Raw genomic sequence first — 19,163 nt, 5'->3', positions numbered from 1 at the left:
GCTACCGATCCGCTCCATTAACTTCACCGTGGGGCATGATGAGCCAACCCCGTCTAAGCATGTTATCACGACCCACAACTTCAATGTACATCAAAGCTTTTCACATCCTCTCAAGTTATTTCATAAACAGCCAGGACTCGAAATCAGTGACATTGAAAAAAAAGGGAGAGCCAACATATAAACAGATGAATCAAGGTCACTCGAATGCAGTAAATCTGTAGAGTTTTGTATTGGATATGCTAATAAAGGCAGAGGAAGAGATTGTTTAGCTACTTTAATGCCAACTCTAATTGTTCCTCTTTTGTAAAATAAACATGTAATAAGATACATCACAGTATTCAGTCAATTTGTTGGGTGTGTCATTTTTTGCGTGTGTTATTTTGTCACTTATAGGGAGCAGTATGCTAGCTGGAGCCATTTACTTCCAGTCTTTGTGCTAAGCTAAGCTAGCAGGGGGTGCGTCAGACAGAGTTACGGCATGCACGGAGATGAAAAATGTATGTTTGGACTTATCTAACTCTGGGGGATACGGTGAATAAGCTAAATTCCTAAAATGTGGGCGTGTTCTGTTCTGCACACAAAATGATTCAATACGGTGACAGAAGAAATTGTGTATTTGTCATACAGACTTTTTAAAAAAGCAATTTTTGTGATTTACGGTTTTAAAATCATCCTACATAACGTTAAGAACATTCTGTAAAAATATAACCTTGAAATCTTTAACATTGACAGAGTAATATCATGTCAAAGATTGAAATCAATGTGAAATCAACTTCGATGCTCCTAATCTTATTATTAGATTGAGACTTTAACCTGGATTTCAAAGGGACCCATTTTTGGAGCTTAACATCTGAATTTGTATTTCACTAAAGATTTAGGGCTTAATTTTGTGTGAACTGCTATTTTAGTAATGTGCGACAAATCTGCAAACTCTTTGCAAGACCCCTAAACCTTGACATTCCTCTTCTTCCTCACCGCTTTGTACTCCATAAGCTCCATCTGCAGGCGTGCGATCTCCGCTCGCAAGGCGCTGATCTGCTGACTGGTTTTGTCCTGGTTCACGATCACCTTGTTCTTGATGTTGCGAGCGCGGTTAGCGTATTTCAGCGTGTTGAGGGTCTCCATGAAGTCGCGATCAGAGGGACTCACACAGGCGATCATCACAGTCCGACTAGACAAAGATATAGAAAAGCTTGTGAACGTCTCAGACACAACAACCTTCATCTCACACACACAAAAGAAGATAATCAAAAACAGATGACAGATAAACACAAACACGCATAGCAGTCCAAACTCGCCCGCATGTTTTTATGGACGCCACTGGTACTGAATGTTTTTAAAGAGCTCTACTGTTTGGCAATGCGTCACGTTTAATTCAATCCACTCCCCCTCTATGCCCACATCATAAGCATGCATGACCACCCGCTGCACAGTCCGCTATGGGCTAAGAGACCCAACGCTGTGCATCCACGCAGGTCGATGCAGCACTTTGCTGGCATGCATTAACCTTTAACGTACAATAGCTGCACTGTAAAACAGCAAGCCTGTGAACTCGCATGGATTGTCCGAGACTCAAACAAACACAAATGCGAGTGTGTATGCGATATATAAACGTCTCAACAATGATAGTTGAACTTGAGAAAACATGTATAAACCGGTTTATACACTGTTAAAAAAACCTTGTTGCACTTAAACCTTTAAGTTTAAAGGATTAGTCAATTTTCTTAAAAAAATCCAGATAATTTACTCAGCACCATGTCATCCAAAATGTTGATGTCTTTCTTTGTTTAGTCCAGAAGAAATTATGTTTTTTGAGAAAAACATTCCAGGATTTTTCTTATTTTAATGGACTTTAATGGACCCCAACACTTAACAGTTTTAATGCAGTTTAAAATTGCAGTTTCAAAAGACTCGAAACGATCCGAACCAAGGCATAAGGGGCCCATCTAACGAAACGAATTTTTGGCAAGAAAAACAAAAAATATGCACTTTTAAACCATAACTTCTCGTCTACCTCCGGCTGTGTGACGAGCCAGCGCAACCTCAAGCAATTGCGTAATGACGTCAAAAGGTCAAGTGTTACATAAATGAAACGGACATTTGCGGACCACTTAAAACTGACACAAAGACATTAATTAGTATTATTCCACATACAACAACGTCGGCATGGTCCTCTTTCTCCACACTTGTAAACACTGGGGCATAGTTTCGATACGTCATCCGTGACCTCTTGACGTAATGACGCATTACGTGAGGTCGCACTGGCTCATCACACAGCCGGAGGAAGAAGAGAAGTTGTGGTTTAAAAGTGCATATTTTTATTTTTCTTGCCAAAAATGACAATCGTTTCACTAGATAAGACCCTTATGCCTCATTTGGGATCGTTTAGAGTCTTTTGAAACTCCAAAAGTGTTGGGGTCCATTAAAGTCCATTAAAATGAGAAAAATCCTGGAATGTTCTTTTCAAAAAACATAATTCCTTCTCGACTGAACAAAGAAAGACATAAACATTTTGGATGACATGGTGGTGCGTAAATGATCTGGATATTTTTTTTAAGAAAATGGACTAATCCTTTAATCAACTTTAATTTACAATTCATTTTAATTTTTTTGACTAGTAAGGAGTTACTATAAATTATAATTAAGTTGAATTTGCTTAAATTTCATGTTGATTAAACTTAAGGTGCAACAAAGAATTTTTACAGTTTACATGGCATGGCGTAATGAATATCCAAGTCAAGTGTAAAATGCAAAGGCCTAAATCTTTTGGGGACCGTCTATAGTATGTATAATCACTTTAAAGGTGGGGTGCATGATCTCTTAAGGCCACTGTTGACATTTGAAATCACCTAAACAAACACACCCCTACCCAAATAGAGTCTGGACCTTCTTTTGATAGACCCGCCCACACATACACAGCCAGGCAACGATGTCGATTAGTAGACACGCCCATTACTGCTGATTGGCCCATTACTCCCTTTTCCAGAGTGTTTTTCAAAAATCATGCACCCCACCTTTAATCTGAAAACAAAAGCGGGCAATAGAAGGTTTTCCCCCTGAAAAACTCTGTGTGTGTCAGGTGTGTCTAGTTTTGTTTGGCTTATCTTGTGTTTCCTTTAACTCACTTGTTAGAGGACTGTGTTAGCAACACACAGGTCATGGGTTTGATTCCCAGGAAACAAACATACTGAACATTTTATTTCAGTTCACTCAATTTTCATTCAATTTGCATAAAATGTTTGCTAAACACAAACTTAAATGTAAAAGTAAATCACTTTATGTTCGCACGTAAAAAATGTGAAAAGATTTTTGTAAAGGGAGCGGTGTAATAGTTATAATTAGCATGTTTAAATATTAGTAGAGCTCAACTGAATGTCTGTGTTATACTTAAACATGATTGGTATTGTTTTTAGTTAAACCTGAAAAACTTGCACTGTGGAGATCTGTCGTGCAAAAAACAATTCATACAGCATACTTTTAAAAATCAAGAATTAAACGTATGATTAGGATTAATTGATAGTCATTTTTATAATTACAGAAGTGAATGTGAGGTCCCAACCATGACAGTTGCAAACTACTTACACAGTAAAAAGTGAAAGCACACCATATTGCCATATTTGTGGTCTTTCACATTTTGATAAAACTTCCTAAATCTATAAGTGTTGGCCAGCCTTTTAAAGAAAGTATAATTTAGCTGTCTGCTGTTGGAAATGGCACCTGCTGTATAATATGCTGCATAGGTGGGCAGCTCACTAGGTTTTCGACCCAAACTTTGTTTGAAAAAAGTTTACATACATAATTACCAGTGTGATAAAAGAGTGTCAAAGAGAAAGGATACCTGTTTCCTCCCAGTGAGTCTTGTAGCAAGCGCGTCAGTTTGGAGTCTCTGTACGGCACATGACCGGCCTTCTTGCTCTGATCTCCCAATGCACTGATCACATTACCCAGGGCCAGCTGCCAAACACATATACACACAGTGTCACCCTTTATCCCACGCTGCTATGTAAGATTAAAAGCTTTTAAATGGGCCCTCTTACAATCGAGTAACTAGGCTCAAAAACAATGGAGCTCTATTTGGCTCTGAGCACTTTAAACAATAGCTATTCTTGGCCGTGCTCCAGTCTTTAACTCTTCTTCTGAACTGCAATTACCTTCAACTACTCTGACATCCCTACACAGCATTCAGACCACACAGTACTGAATATAAGTATAGCTGAGGAAGGTACTGTTAGTTGGGCTGCATTAAAAAACATGAATCGGCTAAAAGGACATTCATGATAATGAAGTCCAGGATGAAGTTCAGCTTCGAAAAACGCTGACGAAGGCAGTTTTGTGGGCTTAGCTCAAGTTGATAGGACGCTCCATTAAAAAATGAAGATAAGCTACATACTCACATGTCATTCAAAACACATATGTAATAGTTAGTACAATGTCCAGATTGCTATTACCTACACAAAGTTAATGAAAATCACAACAGTCAAATCCCCAAAAGGACAAAACAAAAAGATAAAACATCCATAAAACCAGTAACTACGTTTACATGCAGCCAAAAAATCTGTTTTTAATCGTGTTGATGGCTCAATCGCTTAAATACGATTGAGGTTGATCGGATGCTAATTTTGATCATATTGAATGGAATGGTGTAGTCTGCGATCCAATCATCAGGAGAAAAGCATGCATGTAAACGCGTGAATATCGCGTATATCAGGTCTCATCAATCCGTTCTCATCACAGAAACATGCAATAACAAGGCAATTGCAACAAGCATTATTATAAAGGTAATGGAGTCTACATTCTGCAGTGTTCATGTGTACTTTCATAACATTAGGCTACATATTAAAGCAATAAAACTGTGCCGTGCCTTTCCAAAAGTGTGTTTTCTTTGCCTATATCTTAAAACTTCTTAAGAACAACTTTCACCAACTCAACTTAGACTTTGTACATTTATTCAGACCTAAAGTGTAAACTAATTTTAAATGACGTTTTAACACACAAATGATGATTCAACAAAAACGTTCATACCAAAATTTATTTTAAATGTATGCAAACAACGTAAGAACAACTTAGACCAGTGGTTCTCAAACTGGGGTCCGGGGTCCCCAGGGGGGCCCCAGTTTTATGACATTTTATAAAATACATTCATTTATCATGAATTCTGTGTAATTAAACCTAAAAAGAAATAAGGCTACTAACCAACAGCACTACTTTGTAACTTAATATGTTTTGTTTAATTAAAATGTTAAATTTTAGAACACAAGGGGGGCTGCACGCGGAAAAAGTTTGAGAACGACTGACTTAGACCACACGTGCGCAATAATCATGAACAAGGAATAAACCTATAATATGTACCGTATTTTCCGGACTATAAGTTGCGTTTTTTTTTCATATTTGGCCTGGGGATGCGTCTTATTCTCGGGTGCGCCTTGTAAGACTGTATGAATTAATTGTGACATTTATGAGGCAAGAGAGACTATTACTGTCTACAGCCACGAGAGTCCGCTAAATGCTGCTCCAGTATTTATGTAATTCAGTGGATTCAGTGATGTGGAATGACGAGTCCGTGAACTTGATGCTCGGTGGCTTGTTCGGTTAATTTATCCTCTTCAGCCTTCCAGGTATGTTCTGTATGCTATGGTTTATAACTTGCCTCTCCAGATGAAATGTGAGTTCTTCGGCGCGCATTTTGTGAAATAAATGTATAAATAAACGCGACGTATAGTCCACTGCGACTTATACATGTTATTTCATCTGACTGACATATTTTTGATTAGTGCGACTTATACTCCGGAGCGACTTTAGTCCAGAAAGTCTGTGTTATACATTTTATATATTTTTCCTTGTTCATGATTATTGCATACGTGGTCTAAGTCAGTGGTTTTCAAACTGGGGGCCGGGGCCCCCAGAGGGGCCGCGAGATGGTGCCAGGGGGGCCCCAGTTTTATGACATTTTATGAAATACATTAATTTATCATGAATTCTGTGTAATTAAACCTAAAAAAAGGCTACTAACCAAAAGCACAACTTTTTTGTATAATTAAAAAAAAAAATTTAATAAAATGTTCAATTTTAGAACAGTTTTTTGTCACAATTTTTCTTTGGGGGGCCGCGAAGGAATGCACCGTACACAAGGGGGGCCGCACGCAGAAAAAGTTTGGGAACCCCTGGTCTAAGTTATTCTTACGTTTTTGCATGCATTTAAAATAAGTTTTAATACGAAGTTTTTGTTGAATCATCATTTGTAGGTTAAAACATCCGTAAGCACATTTTACGAACAAATTTGTGCGTTCGCATGCTTGAGGCCCATTGACTGAAATCAATCTTTGATGCTACTAATCTAACAGATTATGAGACTTCAACTTGCTTACCACCATTGATAGCCATAATCTCCATCCACTTATATTATATAAAAGAGCAGAATAAACACACTGCCAGCTACTGTAACTCTACTTGTTTCGTGAAAAATAACATCCTCTGTGTTTCAAGCAACGTGAGGGTGAGGACATGTGTACAAATGACATTTTTGTGTGAACTAATCTCATGATCTGAAGTACCAGGCCACAGTTGATGGAGATGCCTTCTCTCGCTCGATCTCCAGTGGCTCCCGTGCGTTTCAGACGCTCGGAGCCCGCCAGGTCCACGAAGTGAAACTTAGCGGTGAGCGTCTCATACTCGGGCTGAGAGATGGGACCGTCAGATACGCCGTTCATCTCGTCGTTCTCCTGCAGTGAGAAAAACAATTACGTCTGCAATCTTCAAACATGCGTCGACATGCTGGCTGTTGACATTTTAAACATCAGCGGTTTAACCTAATTACTCTGTTTTGTAACAGCAGCGCAGGCGCTGTGATTTTTAATACTCCAGAATGTAACTTTCTAACTGCCTGAACTTGTTAATCTCTTCGTAACCCAGCAAATCAAAAGTTGTGACTAGGATTTCAACAGCACGAGGAAGTTTCATTTAATATTCATGTCTGTTGTCTGATCTTCTTGGCAAGTGTTGCTTGTTTTTAGACTGATGTGTCTGGAGGGACGTACCAGGTGCGGTTGCGAGCACACTCTCATCTGGCAGAGATGAATGGTGAAGATGGCATGAGAACGAGAGCTTTGGGCGTTCATCTGTGTGCTGGCTGTGGTGCGGGACAGAGCTCCCAGTTTCAAACATTGTAGGAGCTGAGGAGGAAATAAAGATAGTTTAAGCGGTAGTTTAACCACTTCAAATTTTGAATAGGTTATTCATCCATCAGTATTTTTTATGATAAATTTGTTAAATTAAACTAGAAAATGCACTTCCGGAGGAACCGCAAAAGTGTGCTTGCTCTGGTGCGGTCACTAACGTGATTTGTGAAATGTTACATTTTAGAATGTTTTTTATCTTGTGCATCCTCGCATTGGAGTCCCAAGTTCATGTACAAAGTTTGGTTTCAATACGTGAAAGCATTCCTGACACACACACACACACACACACACACACACACACACACACACACACACACACACACACACACACACACACAGAAATGTATACAGGCTTGTAACCAGGGGTGCTTCCAGCATTTAAGGACATCCGGGGCTTAGCACAGACCATTTTATGTAAATACAGGGATAGCTAGCTAGCCTAGAACCAACTATAACGGCTGTGCTGCACATGTTCAGGGTTCGACATTAAGACTTGTCCGCTTGTCCGGGACAAGTGGATTTTTTGTAGGACAAGTGTAAGAAAAAATTAGTTGTCCGACTCCTCTATGAAAAATCCCTTGCTCTGCCACTGATTATCAAAACACAAAAAATACATTATATTATAAAACTTTACCCGGACAAGTGACTTTTGTGCATGGACAAGTGAAACACAAATTTACTTGTCCGAAGGACAAGTTCCTCAAAAAGTTAATGTCAAGCCCTCAGTGTTTTCTTATTAAATTTTTTTTAGAATTGTAATTTAAATAATTTTAATTTTTGAGTGAACAATCCCTTTGAAGTGCCATATTTTACACACTAATTTTGTACATAATATACCAAAAATCCTTTAGTACTTAAGATAATCTTAAAAACATGAGACTTAAAGGTGCAGTGTGTAAATTTTAGCGGCATCTAGTGGTGAGGTTCCAAATTGCAACCAAAAGCTCAGTTCACAGCTCACCCCTCGCTTTTGAAATGCATAGAGAAGCTACGGTAGCCACCACAGGACAAACATGTCATGATTTTGTCCATTAAGACTGTAGAAACATGGTGGCACAAAATGCCGACTTCCATGTAAGGGGACCCTCTGTGTATGTAGATAAAAACATCTCATTCTAAAGTAATAAAAACATAACGGCCATATAAGAGCCATATGAAAGGTCTTTATACACCCCTGATAATATAGTTTTGTATATTATTTTGCATTTCTGTCAAGAGATCCTTCTAAAAATTACACACTGCACCTTTAATGTAGGCCAGAGTTCACGTCACAAAAAGCAGCAGATATAAGCTGCATTTTATTGATCATAAGCTCATTTTTAAAATAAGCGATAGGAAAGAGCGACAGCAGCACTGATAGCCTAATATCGTTTCATTTCTTTACTATTTATGAATATGATTGTGTGTTGAGCGTCTACGACAGGGCTATTCAATTAGTTTGTCGTGAGGGCCAGAGATATATCAGTGATGATGACGACATATACATTTAAACATACTCATGTTGTATTTTGAAACTGCATAACAACAAAATAAGTGCATTGTACAATATACTTTTTCTACAAACATGTATTTTCAAACTGCATACAACAAAACTTGTGCATTGTAATATGACCAAGTAGGCTTTATCTACATCCAGACATGTTTGTATTTTGTATTTTAAAACTGCATAACAACATAAGTGCATTGTAAGATACCCGAGTTCTATTCTTATTCTACATTTAAAGGTGTAAATAAGAGCCATATCTACTCACTTAAGTAGACATAACCAAAAGTTTATAATATGGAACATAAAATTGTTTTATGCAGTTTTTTGTCAAAGCTTATTATTTCACAACCCTTTATTTAAACTACAACCGCCATCTTAATAACTGGCAAACATTAGGCTAGCTTCTAATAAGAGAAATTATACTTTTAGATTTCATCAGAGCAGTAAAATCACGTGTATGTTTGTCAGCGCGATATGCATACAGTGGTGCAGGACAGATGCTGGGCTGTGAGCGATGGCCGATTAACTTACTCGTTTAAATTGCATTCTTTTGTGAGAACGATGACTCGCATAATATTTGAGCCTTTGCTGTATGAGCAAGCACAGAGAAAACATTCGTTGTGGCGTTGACTAATGAATATGGATGATCTCTGTTCTTCTCTTCAATGCAGCGGGGCGTGGCTCTTTATAAATAATGCAGTAACATGAGAGACGGTACATCTCCCTCTTTTAATACAGTTAACAACGAAGTACAATATTTGTTTTCGATTTCACTTACACCATTTAAAAGCAGACATTCCAAGCATTATGTAGACATTTATCTTATGTTTCTATGAAAACAATTCGTTAAGTTACAGCTCTGACGTGTTTCTGAAAGGACGTCACTAAGAGAGAGAGCAAACCCGCATTATGTTTATTTTCTTAATTTTGCGAAAAGCACAACATTCTGTTTTTAATGGGAGTGGACAGAAAAAATACTAGACACTTTAAAGTTTTAAATGATGTATAAATCATATATGTAAGTCCAAAATCAGCAGAGTTATCTAAGTCTCTTTGCGGAGTGATTGAAAAATAAAGATTTTGCGGCGCCCGCGCCTCTGTCGACCCAGACTGTGAAATTAATGATAAAAGAAAATATTTCCCTCAGTGATTGACAGCATAATGCAATCAATCGTGTTCCCGTTCAACAGTAGCTAAGCATACGATTTAGATATATGTATCTTCTTACCTGAAGATCATGTAAATGGCATATACGCAGTCTTCTGGCAAAAGCTGTGTTTTTAAATGTGTCATACATTTCTGAAAGTCATGACTGTTTAAATACACTTGGCGTCACATGCATGATTTAAGGTAAAGTGACACTTTTTCGCGTCAATTCACAATCATTTAAATCATGCAGCTGTCATAGAGCCGACGCCAAACGATCACGCGAGCGAGGACGCGATACTGACGCGAGCTAAACTAATACGTTTACAATGTATTACATTGATGAAAAAGGGAATTAAACTTGTCGTGCCATATATCACTGAAATAAAAGAAAGGGATTAAAATATGTCTGAATCATATAATTCCTACCTGTATGTGAAAATGCACGTTCTCCAGAGAGCTCGCGTTGATTCAAGCATTCAGAATATAAAATCCATTTGCAGTTTTGCGTCCGAAACCGCATACTGTATAGTGAATAAGATGAAGTTTACGATTCTAAAAATATGTATCCAGGAATCTGTCCATATACGATACGAAGCTTGGGTGGCAGCCGAGGTTACCGAGTCCTCCATGGGCTCGCAGCAGAGTCTGAGGCTGCCGCCTCTTCTCCGGGCTTCTCTGCTTTTTCTTCCTCAGCTCTTCGCTGTATTATGGCTCTTAAAGGAACACTCGATTCTCTCAACAGCTCTTCTCTATTCCATTTTGCCATTTAAACCATAAAACTACATCCCGCCATTGTTATTCAAACTTTTCCACGGAGCAATAGCCTGTTAGCTTAGCTTCTAAAGATGGCTGCCGCTATCTTTACATTCTGTCTAAAAAACACGTTTGAACGTAAAGGCTGCCCTCTACTGGTAAAGGCTAATGACATTTTTTATTTTTTACACAGGTTTTAATTGGACATTTTAAAGTGAAAATAACATAATATAGACATGTTACTGCAATGTTTTTTTATCTTGGGCATCTTCACATTGGAGTAAAGAGTTCATATAACATTTTTGGTTAATAAATGTTACAGACATATTGAGATTTGAACTACTTCCTGTTTTGGCGGCGTTGACGCACATTTAGTTTGGGCTGTGGCGCGCAAACGCTTCCGAAAATCAAAAATCCTTCTAGTAACTTTTGTGAGGCTCGGTCCAAGGATCGCGTACGTGGAATTTCATGAAGTTTGGACAAAATTTGTGACCTGTGAAACTTTTTTAAGGTTTTGTGTTCTTTCCAATATGGCGGCCGAACGACATGGATCTGTGACTTCATCCTCTCAAGCAACTTACACCGGTACTGCCCGAACATTTTAAAGTTTGAACGGTGTCTCTGCGTCAAACGGTCTGGTCGCTAGAGCTGACACAAAAAATCTACCCGGGAATAATAATAAGAATAATAAAACTTAAGAAGAACAATAAGTGTGCTTTTGCAAGCACACTTAATTAACAATTTTTCTGCGTGTATTGCCATAGACATTTAACTGACCTCCTCTTCTGTGTCGACTAGGCGTGAGGTCACTCCCGTGGTGTAGATGCCTCCGTTCCCATCCTCATGGATCTTAATGTTGGACTTCCTGCCTCGAGTCTCTGGATCGCGTGTGCTGTCAAACAGGTCCAGGATCTCCTCATTATAAAGCTCCAGGACAAATACACAAGCTCTGTGACCTACTGAAGGTCAATGGTCAAGAGGTCGAACCGGCAGAAAAAGCCCCATCGCATTCGACCTCGAGAATCCCAAAGACCACACAAGCTGACAGATGAGGTTACGGAAGTGATAAATAGCGATAACCTTACAACACAAAGTGAGCCTGGAAGAGAAGCGGTAGGGGAAATGAAAAGAGAGATTCAACTGAAATTCACAGGAACTGCTCTCAGAGCAGTTTTAAGAGACTTCGGTGCCAAACTGTAGCTGTGTCCCAATTCGAAGGTTGGATCCTTCGAAGGACACATCCTTTGAAGGCGAGGACTAGGTCTATAAAGGTCGCAGCCTTCAAAGCCCACGAAGCCAAATGAGACGGTCAAGCCTTCGAAGGATCCATAAGTTGCGAGACCTGCTGTACGCGCCATCCGGAGATGTTTTTTAACTTATTAAACTAAATATGGAACCAGAAAAATATTCATTTTGTTTTAGAAAATATGACACGCTGATGTAGATTTAACTAACCAACAGTAAATCAAATTAATCAAGCTTAAAAATATAAGCAAAATACAGAAAATAATATTAATATAAAACAGTTAAACTTTTTTTGCTAAATGCACACTTTTGTTTAACAAAGGTTTTAAATGTTTATTTTTTGCATTTTAAGCAGCCCTCGTATTGGGACGGCCTTACTAGCCTTTAGTCGCGCTGCTATGACGCAATTGGTCTTATGCTACATACACACCAATGCGGGGCATCGCGTTACTCGTTCTAGATTACTCGCGGGATTTTACTTCGTGTCATGCGAATTTTTCGCTTGAGTTTAATATTTTCAACTTGGGCAAAGACTCATTTAAGGCGAATAGCGCATGTTTTCGCGGCAAACGCGCCGCCCATATCGTGTCATTCGCATTGCCCCACATAAGGAAGCGTCTGATCGCGTCTTTGCATTGACTCTGTATGTAATCTACTCACGCAAATCGTTGAACTCGCATCTGGTGTGAACCCACAGTTAGAATACAGCTTTCGGAGGTCACTGCCTTCGAATTGGGACACAGCTAGTGACTGTGACAGCAAAGCCCGACCACAAAAAAAACTATTAACAAGAGTTTTGAAAAACACATTTTAGCATCCAGAATGATTTGATTCTGCATCTTCACGCCATCACTAGGGATGCACCAAAATTTTTGGCCGTTGTTTTTGTGTGAAAAATAAATGGCAAAAAACATAAATCGAAAAAAATACCTCTCCCGTCAGTGCTAAGCTGTTATCATAGCGCTACACATGCAAACCATATGACTGTAACAGCAGTGTGCAAATACAAAATGACAAACAAGTTCTGCGTGATGCGCCACTGCCCCTGTCGACTTGCACACATTTTTATTAATTTTACAAAATTAATACATTCTAATATTAATAAAAATTTACAGAATACTATTTTAAAATATTTTTATCAAAATCATTTACGGTGCATGCAGAATTTCGGCTTCGGACAAATATTTTAATTTAGATGCGTTACTAGTGATCACAAGCTGCTTTGATCATAAGGAGGCTTGGGACTAGGGATGGGCATTCGATTAAGTTTTCTTTGTCGATCGTCGGGAGAATTAACGATCGACTATCGATTAATCATTAATATTTTTATAATAAAATTTGTTATTTAACTTTTATACTTAAAAATGCAATAAATACAAATATACAGCGTGCTTTTCCTCGATGAGACCTTTATTACAATATAAACTTGTGGCCGACAGTTAAACTATTTCAAACATATATGTGCGTGCATGTGCGATGCTCTAAAGCAGCGGAACCTGCAGCTGCGAGCCAGCATTCTTAAACAGAGACCTCATTAGTTCCAAAATAAAAAAAACAGATTCATGTTTAACATTAAATTAAACAAAAAACATAATACTTAGATCTGAAAGGTTTTGTCAAAATGTAACTCAAAATTATTCAAGCCAGAAGAAAGTGCAAGATATTAGCCTTCCTAACATTAGGCTATAACAAATTAGGCATTAAAGCCTCGTGAAAAATAATTAACTTTAGTAACTCGCATAAAACTTCTGCACTTTTTTGAGAAATAAAAGCATGTTTTGGGGTCAGACGCGACCGCAACCCATGGTGACCGGCAGTCCAGCCGCCGCCGAAAACAGCCGCTCCGAGGAGACTGACCGGGATGCACAGGTACATCAGCGCTAACTTGGCTTATTCCGCATACAGAGTATGTGTGAAACAGTGTGCGTTTTGTGAGCCTCATTCACCATTGTTTAATTATACTAACATAGTTTTTTAGTTTTTATTTGTTGTAAAACAACAGTAGACACAAATTTACTATGGTCTCCAACTCCACAATATACCATAACCATGGTATTTGTAGTAAAATTGCGGAAATACAAATCGTTTTTAATCTGCAAAAAAAACATTTTCACAATGATAAAATCATGGCAAATTTTCCTAAGGTAGTAATTACAAAATTATATATGTTTGAAAGACGGAGATGCGCACCTGTCAATCTATTACATAACAGAGCAAGGCCAGAGACAAAAGTGCTCATAAACGGGAGTAATATGGAATAATGTGTGCATCTTTGAATAACTGTAAGTATACATTTCTTTAAAATATATTTTTGTCATATAAAGTTTTGAGACATGGCCTAATAATGCTTTTTTCACTTTTATTGCTCATTTAGACTTATTGGGTAACAGCGTTTTTGATGCATATACCTCAGAGATTATTTTAGCAATATTGCTTTTTTTTCCAGTAATAATAATACAATTTATATTCCAATCCTGTTTCATTGTCTGTTTATTCATTTCATTATGCTGTTATGTTAATGTGAGGATATTTATTTGCCATTTGAGACGTGCCGTTATATGAATACTTTTGTATAATATTCAAATTATATGCGGAATAATGTCTGCATCTTTGAATAACTGTAGGAATACAGTTGCTTATTTTTGTCATAAAGTTTTGAGAAATAATAATATTGTGAGGATTTATATTTCCATATGAGACGCTTTTTGTCGTTGAATACTCTCGTTTATTATTTGGAAATCATATACATAATAGTAGGAAATATATAATGTGGAAGGGTAGACTTGCAAAGTTACTCTGCTTATTTTTATTTATGATATATGTGGAGATAAATAAAGCATTGCAAAACTGCAACGGGTGCTTGATGGATTCGCCGCACACATACGCAAACGCACTGCATACGGAGTATTTGTGAAACAGGAGTTAGATAAAAAAAAATGCATTCGATTAATTGATAACAAATTAACGTTATCGACGAAATTCTTAACAATCAATCATCGATCGTCGATTAATTATGCCCATCCCTACTTGGGACTTTGCATTTTTCAGCTTTACGGTAGTTTTTTTTTTTAAAAGGTTGAAGGGATTTAAATCGGATCAAATGTGTTAAAGGGATAGTTCACCCAAAAATGAAAATTCTGTCATCATTTACTCACTTTTATGTTGTTACAAACCTGTATACATTTATTTGTTCTGATGAACCCAAAGAAATATATGTTTGTAACCAATTACAATGTTTGTGAGCCCCATTGACTTCTTTATTCCTTCCTACTATGGAAGTGAATGGGGTTCATGATTGAGCTTGGGCATCTACCCCGATGCCAACACGTTATTGGTGGAAAAGAAGCTGGACAGAGACTCCCAGTTTGGCAAATTGAGCAGCACAGAGGGACACAATAAAATCAATTTAGGGTTCAAAACAATATATCAAACTGCTGATATATGAAAAAATGTACAAAGTGCACAGAGCATTTTTAGAATGGATGTTGGGATGAAGAGTTATGAAACAAGGGCATTTTAATACCCTATTAAAGTCGTCCCGTGGGAGAAGCCTCCACTCACAGCCGGCGATCTCAAGACAAATCTATCCCTTTTATTCCCAACGGTGAGCCACGGTTCTGCTGAATAAACAGCAGCCTGCGCCAGACCACGAGCGGTAAAACAGCCTGTTACAGGATTAAACTCATTACCTAAGCCATGCTGTCTGCACGGCCTGGCAGATCAGCGCCTCCTTCTTGCCTGATGTCAGCTGTAATGACCAATATGAAATAAATATGGACTTCCAAGGGGTTTTCCTCCATGTCATCACGATCAGATCTTTCTCTCTCTCCCTCGCTCAATCCATCATGCTCTCTCTCTCCCTCCATTCTACACTTGATGTGATTTGAGTCAAGTCTACTTAACGGCACCATTACGCAGACAATGTGATTAAGATAAATGGAGTCAGGGAAGGTGGGACTCCAGCCATCTGCCCGGGTCGGCCCCAGCACCGTTTCCACTTTATTATGTTCACAAGCCTAATAAAATTATATCGTAGTGAGAATGAAGACCATAAGGACACCTGAAATCAAACTATTAAACACCTAATAAAAAAAGGGCAAAATGGTCCAAATCATCGCTCTGGTATGCACAAAATGAGCGCAACTATGTTATTGAGGCAACTTTGAGGAGTTTATCGTCTGGAAGGCATTGTGTTTTAATCCCATTTGTGTACAAACATCTAAAAAACACCATAAGAGAGTAAAAACAAATGTTTAAAATAATAATAAAACATCATCTGGACGTGGTTATTAGGGATTACTGCCATCGAAAATATTTGGCCGAAAATGGCATTATAGTTTTTTTTGCATTTTAATGTCTTTAGCATCGTCGATCATGCACACTGGCATTTTTACCTTTACATTATTTAGATATAAAGCTGGGTGATTCTCGCGAAATTAGACTTATGATGTGTCATGAAACATTTTGATAAAAAAGTAAATGCTATCAAAATAAGAAGCATACAGTAACAAACATCTCTTCATGTACCATTTTGCACATGATTTCAAATGACATCACAAAAACCAATTCTGTTGTTTTTTTCCACATTTAACGGGAAAATTTTCATTACCGCAACGTGTCCATGACTGGATTTGGGTTCTTTGACATGGAAATATTTATTAATTAAAAAATCTAAAAAATAAAAAGCTTCAGTGCATGTTATACTATAAACATTTACAGTAAAGAAACATGTGGTATTTGGTGATCATTGGTAAATGTAGAGACAATAATAAGGAATATAAATGTGTCCAAGACCAATTTTCTCATCCTCCGCAACAATTTTAAATCATTGTTTAAGCCCTCAAGGATCTAACTTTTTTTTTAATTGTTGGAAGGGACATAATTGACTGTGACACTCAAGATGGCTACCAGATAAGCAGTTCTTATTTTTTCTCTCCAGATAAAAGTCGAAATTTTGTGTGTCATAGTACCTAGACAACTTTTTATTTCTCATTACTGAAACATGAGTTTGTAAATGCATATATTTAATGTAATACCATGTTGCGGTAATGATAATTTTTGATAATGATCATCTAAAAATTTTTTTATAATTCTATAAGAAATATGTTTTAAATCCTCTAAAAGTAATGGTTATATAGTAAGTCCAGACCTTAATCTTATATGTGCAAAAAAAGTTGGCTTTAAGGGATTTTTAAAAATTCTGATGTTGGACACCTTCTAAGTCTGGATTTCGTTAGAATCACCCAGTTGTTAAATTTGATTATGTTGCATATAACTAAATTAAGAATATTTAACTTGTTTATTTTTATCCAACTTTGGTGTGTTACTTAAATTTTTTTTAAAGGAACAGTATGTAGGATTGTGGCCAAAACTGGTACTGCAATTACAAAACTTGTGGCTAAAACTGGTACTGCAATTACAAAACTTGTGGCTAAAACTGGTACTGCAATCACAAAACTGGTGGCCAATACACAACATGACAACATCAGTTGAGGGCTGCAACTCCACTTTTTAAATGACAATATCCTGGCCATACCACTGTTGTGAGTGATATAAGTATTTGAAATGAAAATGATTTCTTAATGTCTAGTGACATATCAGTGCCATTTTATGATTAATTGATATAAATTTCTTACATACTGTTCCTTTAAGTTTTTTAATTTGTTTGTAGTTATTGGATAGTCCAATTCAGATTCATGAAATTAAAGGTGCAATTTGTAAGATATTTGCAGTAAATGTCCAAAAACCACTAGGCCAGTGTTATATATTTTTATAAAATGGCGTCCAAGGAAGCGACTGGAGCACACATTTAGTGTAAATAAATTTATATTTTCACTTTTACACATTATAATTGCATTTCTAGCGAGAAATGAGTATTGCAGTTTCAAATATGTGACAAGCTATCACAAAGGCGCTGTCTGTTTATATTTTAAACACGCTGCCTTTGAAGTGCGTCCGAAAGCCTTTTTCTGAGCTGCCTTCATGCCTCCGAAGTCCTTGCCTCATGAGGCAGCGAGGCAACAAGTCACAGCCTTGAGTTTTCGGACGCAGCCAGTGTCGTGGACAAATGCGGAACTATGCGTTAGCGCCAGTCGGGCTACGTGCTTGCTTATGGACTTATGGACTACTCTTTACCGTCTGCCGCTGATTGTGTCAGCAATGACAGCTCCCGTAAGCGTACGGGCCAACCAAACGAACCAAGAAGAGTTTGGAACAAAACGAGAGAAAGAATGAGGATCAATTTGGATCAAGTTGCATTATCTGGATGAAGAGAGTATAAATTTCATACATACTGTTCCTTTAATGAAACTAAAAAGTCTAATATTAATGCAATTATACAAAAACTTTTATTATATTTTTAATTCTTTCTCGGTTTTCGGCCAAGTGCATCCAGATTTTTCAGTATCGTTTCAGCAGAAAATTTTCATTTTGGTGCATCACTAGTCGTTATAACATCTGATAGAAGAAAATTAAGAAAATCTACAAAAAAAAAATTTAAAATAAGAAAGCAGACATTTTGCAAGTTTACATTATAAATAATAATCACAAAAAGCACTTTTGATTGTCAATATTACTTGTGACAGAAAATTTGTCACTGTCTGTGAAAACTTAGCTAAAGCCAAAGGTTTTTTTGTGATTTACTGTTTTCTAATAAATCCTTCATAACGTAAAATTTTATTTTGTGAAAATATATCCTTGATAATCTTTAATAATGACTGAATAAAATCATGTCAATGATCGAAATCAATGTAAAATCAATGATATTAAACCTTGATGCTCCTAATCTCATCATCAGATTGTAAAACCTTTGCCTAGACTTCACATGCAATGTCACAAATGTTTTATCAACCTACAGTATTGCAAATAAAAATATTTTCTAGGTGAAAACTTCTATTAGCATAAAGCTTTTTTCTATACTGGCATTTCTGTCAAATGCATTCATGTAAAAAGTACACAGGAAAACTATAAGGCACCCTAGTTTTCATTCAATCTCACTAAAGTCTCACCTCCAGGAACTGAGCGCTGACTTTGAATTCTGGAGGTGGCATCTCCGCTCTCTGTGCCTCCATCCTGCGTTTCTGGATGCCCTCGAAAAGCTGTCGTACCGCCCGAGGGATGATGCCCTGCTCTTCCTCTGACACACTTAAGTCAAAGCCGGTCCCCATTGTGTACGTCTTTCCTGAACCAGTCTGCATGAGAGAGCAGGAAAGACTTATATACAGCCCGTGCACAATACATAAAATAATAAATCCAACAAACATTAAAGCATAACTACACAAAGCGACTTACAGTACATTCAAGGTATACACTTAATGTGTGTTCCCTAAGAATCAAACTAGTGACAGACTGATACA

At 37.5% G+C, this 19,163-nt stretch overlaps 1 protein-coding gene across 4 annotated transcripts in view; it reads right to left on the bottom strand.

Annotated features, from left to right (window-relative positions):
• kif21b (kinesin family member 21B) overlaps nt 1-19,163 on the bottom strand; it is a 115,454-nt gene that overhangs the window by 55,577 nt on the left and 40,714 nt on the right. For all 4 annotated transcript variants that reach the window (XM_073875905.1, XM_073875902.1, XM_073875904.1 and 1 more), the window contains exons 3-8: nt 18,816-18,998; nt 11,341-11,490; nt 7,035-7,169; nt 6,552-6,719; nt 3,839-3,954; nt 976-1,171 (exon numbers count right to left, since the gene is read on the bottom strand). In XM_073875905.1, coding sequence (XP_073732006.1) covers nt 976-1,171; nt 3,839-3,954; nt 6,552-6,719; nt 7,035-7,169; nt 11,341-11,490; nt 18,816-18,998 — 948 coding nt within the window. The remainder of the gene's footprint in view (nt 1-975; nt 1,172-3,838; nt 3,955-6,551; nt 6,720-7,034; nt 7,170-11,340; nt 11,491-18,815; nt 18,999-19,163) is intronic.

Source organism: Misgurnus anguillicaudatus, chromosome 14 (genome assembly GCF_027580225.2).
Source record: "Misgurnus anguillicaudatus chromosome 14, ASM2758022v2, whole genome shotgun sequence".
Taxonomy (NCBI): domain Eukaryota; kingdom Metazoa; phylum Chordata; class Actinopteri; order Cypriniformes; family Cobitidae; genus Misgurnus; species Misgurnus anguillicaudatus.
Note: the sequence above shows the minus strand (reverse complement) of the source record. Positions and strands in the feature narration are given on the sequence as shown.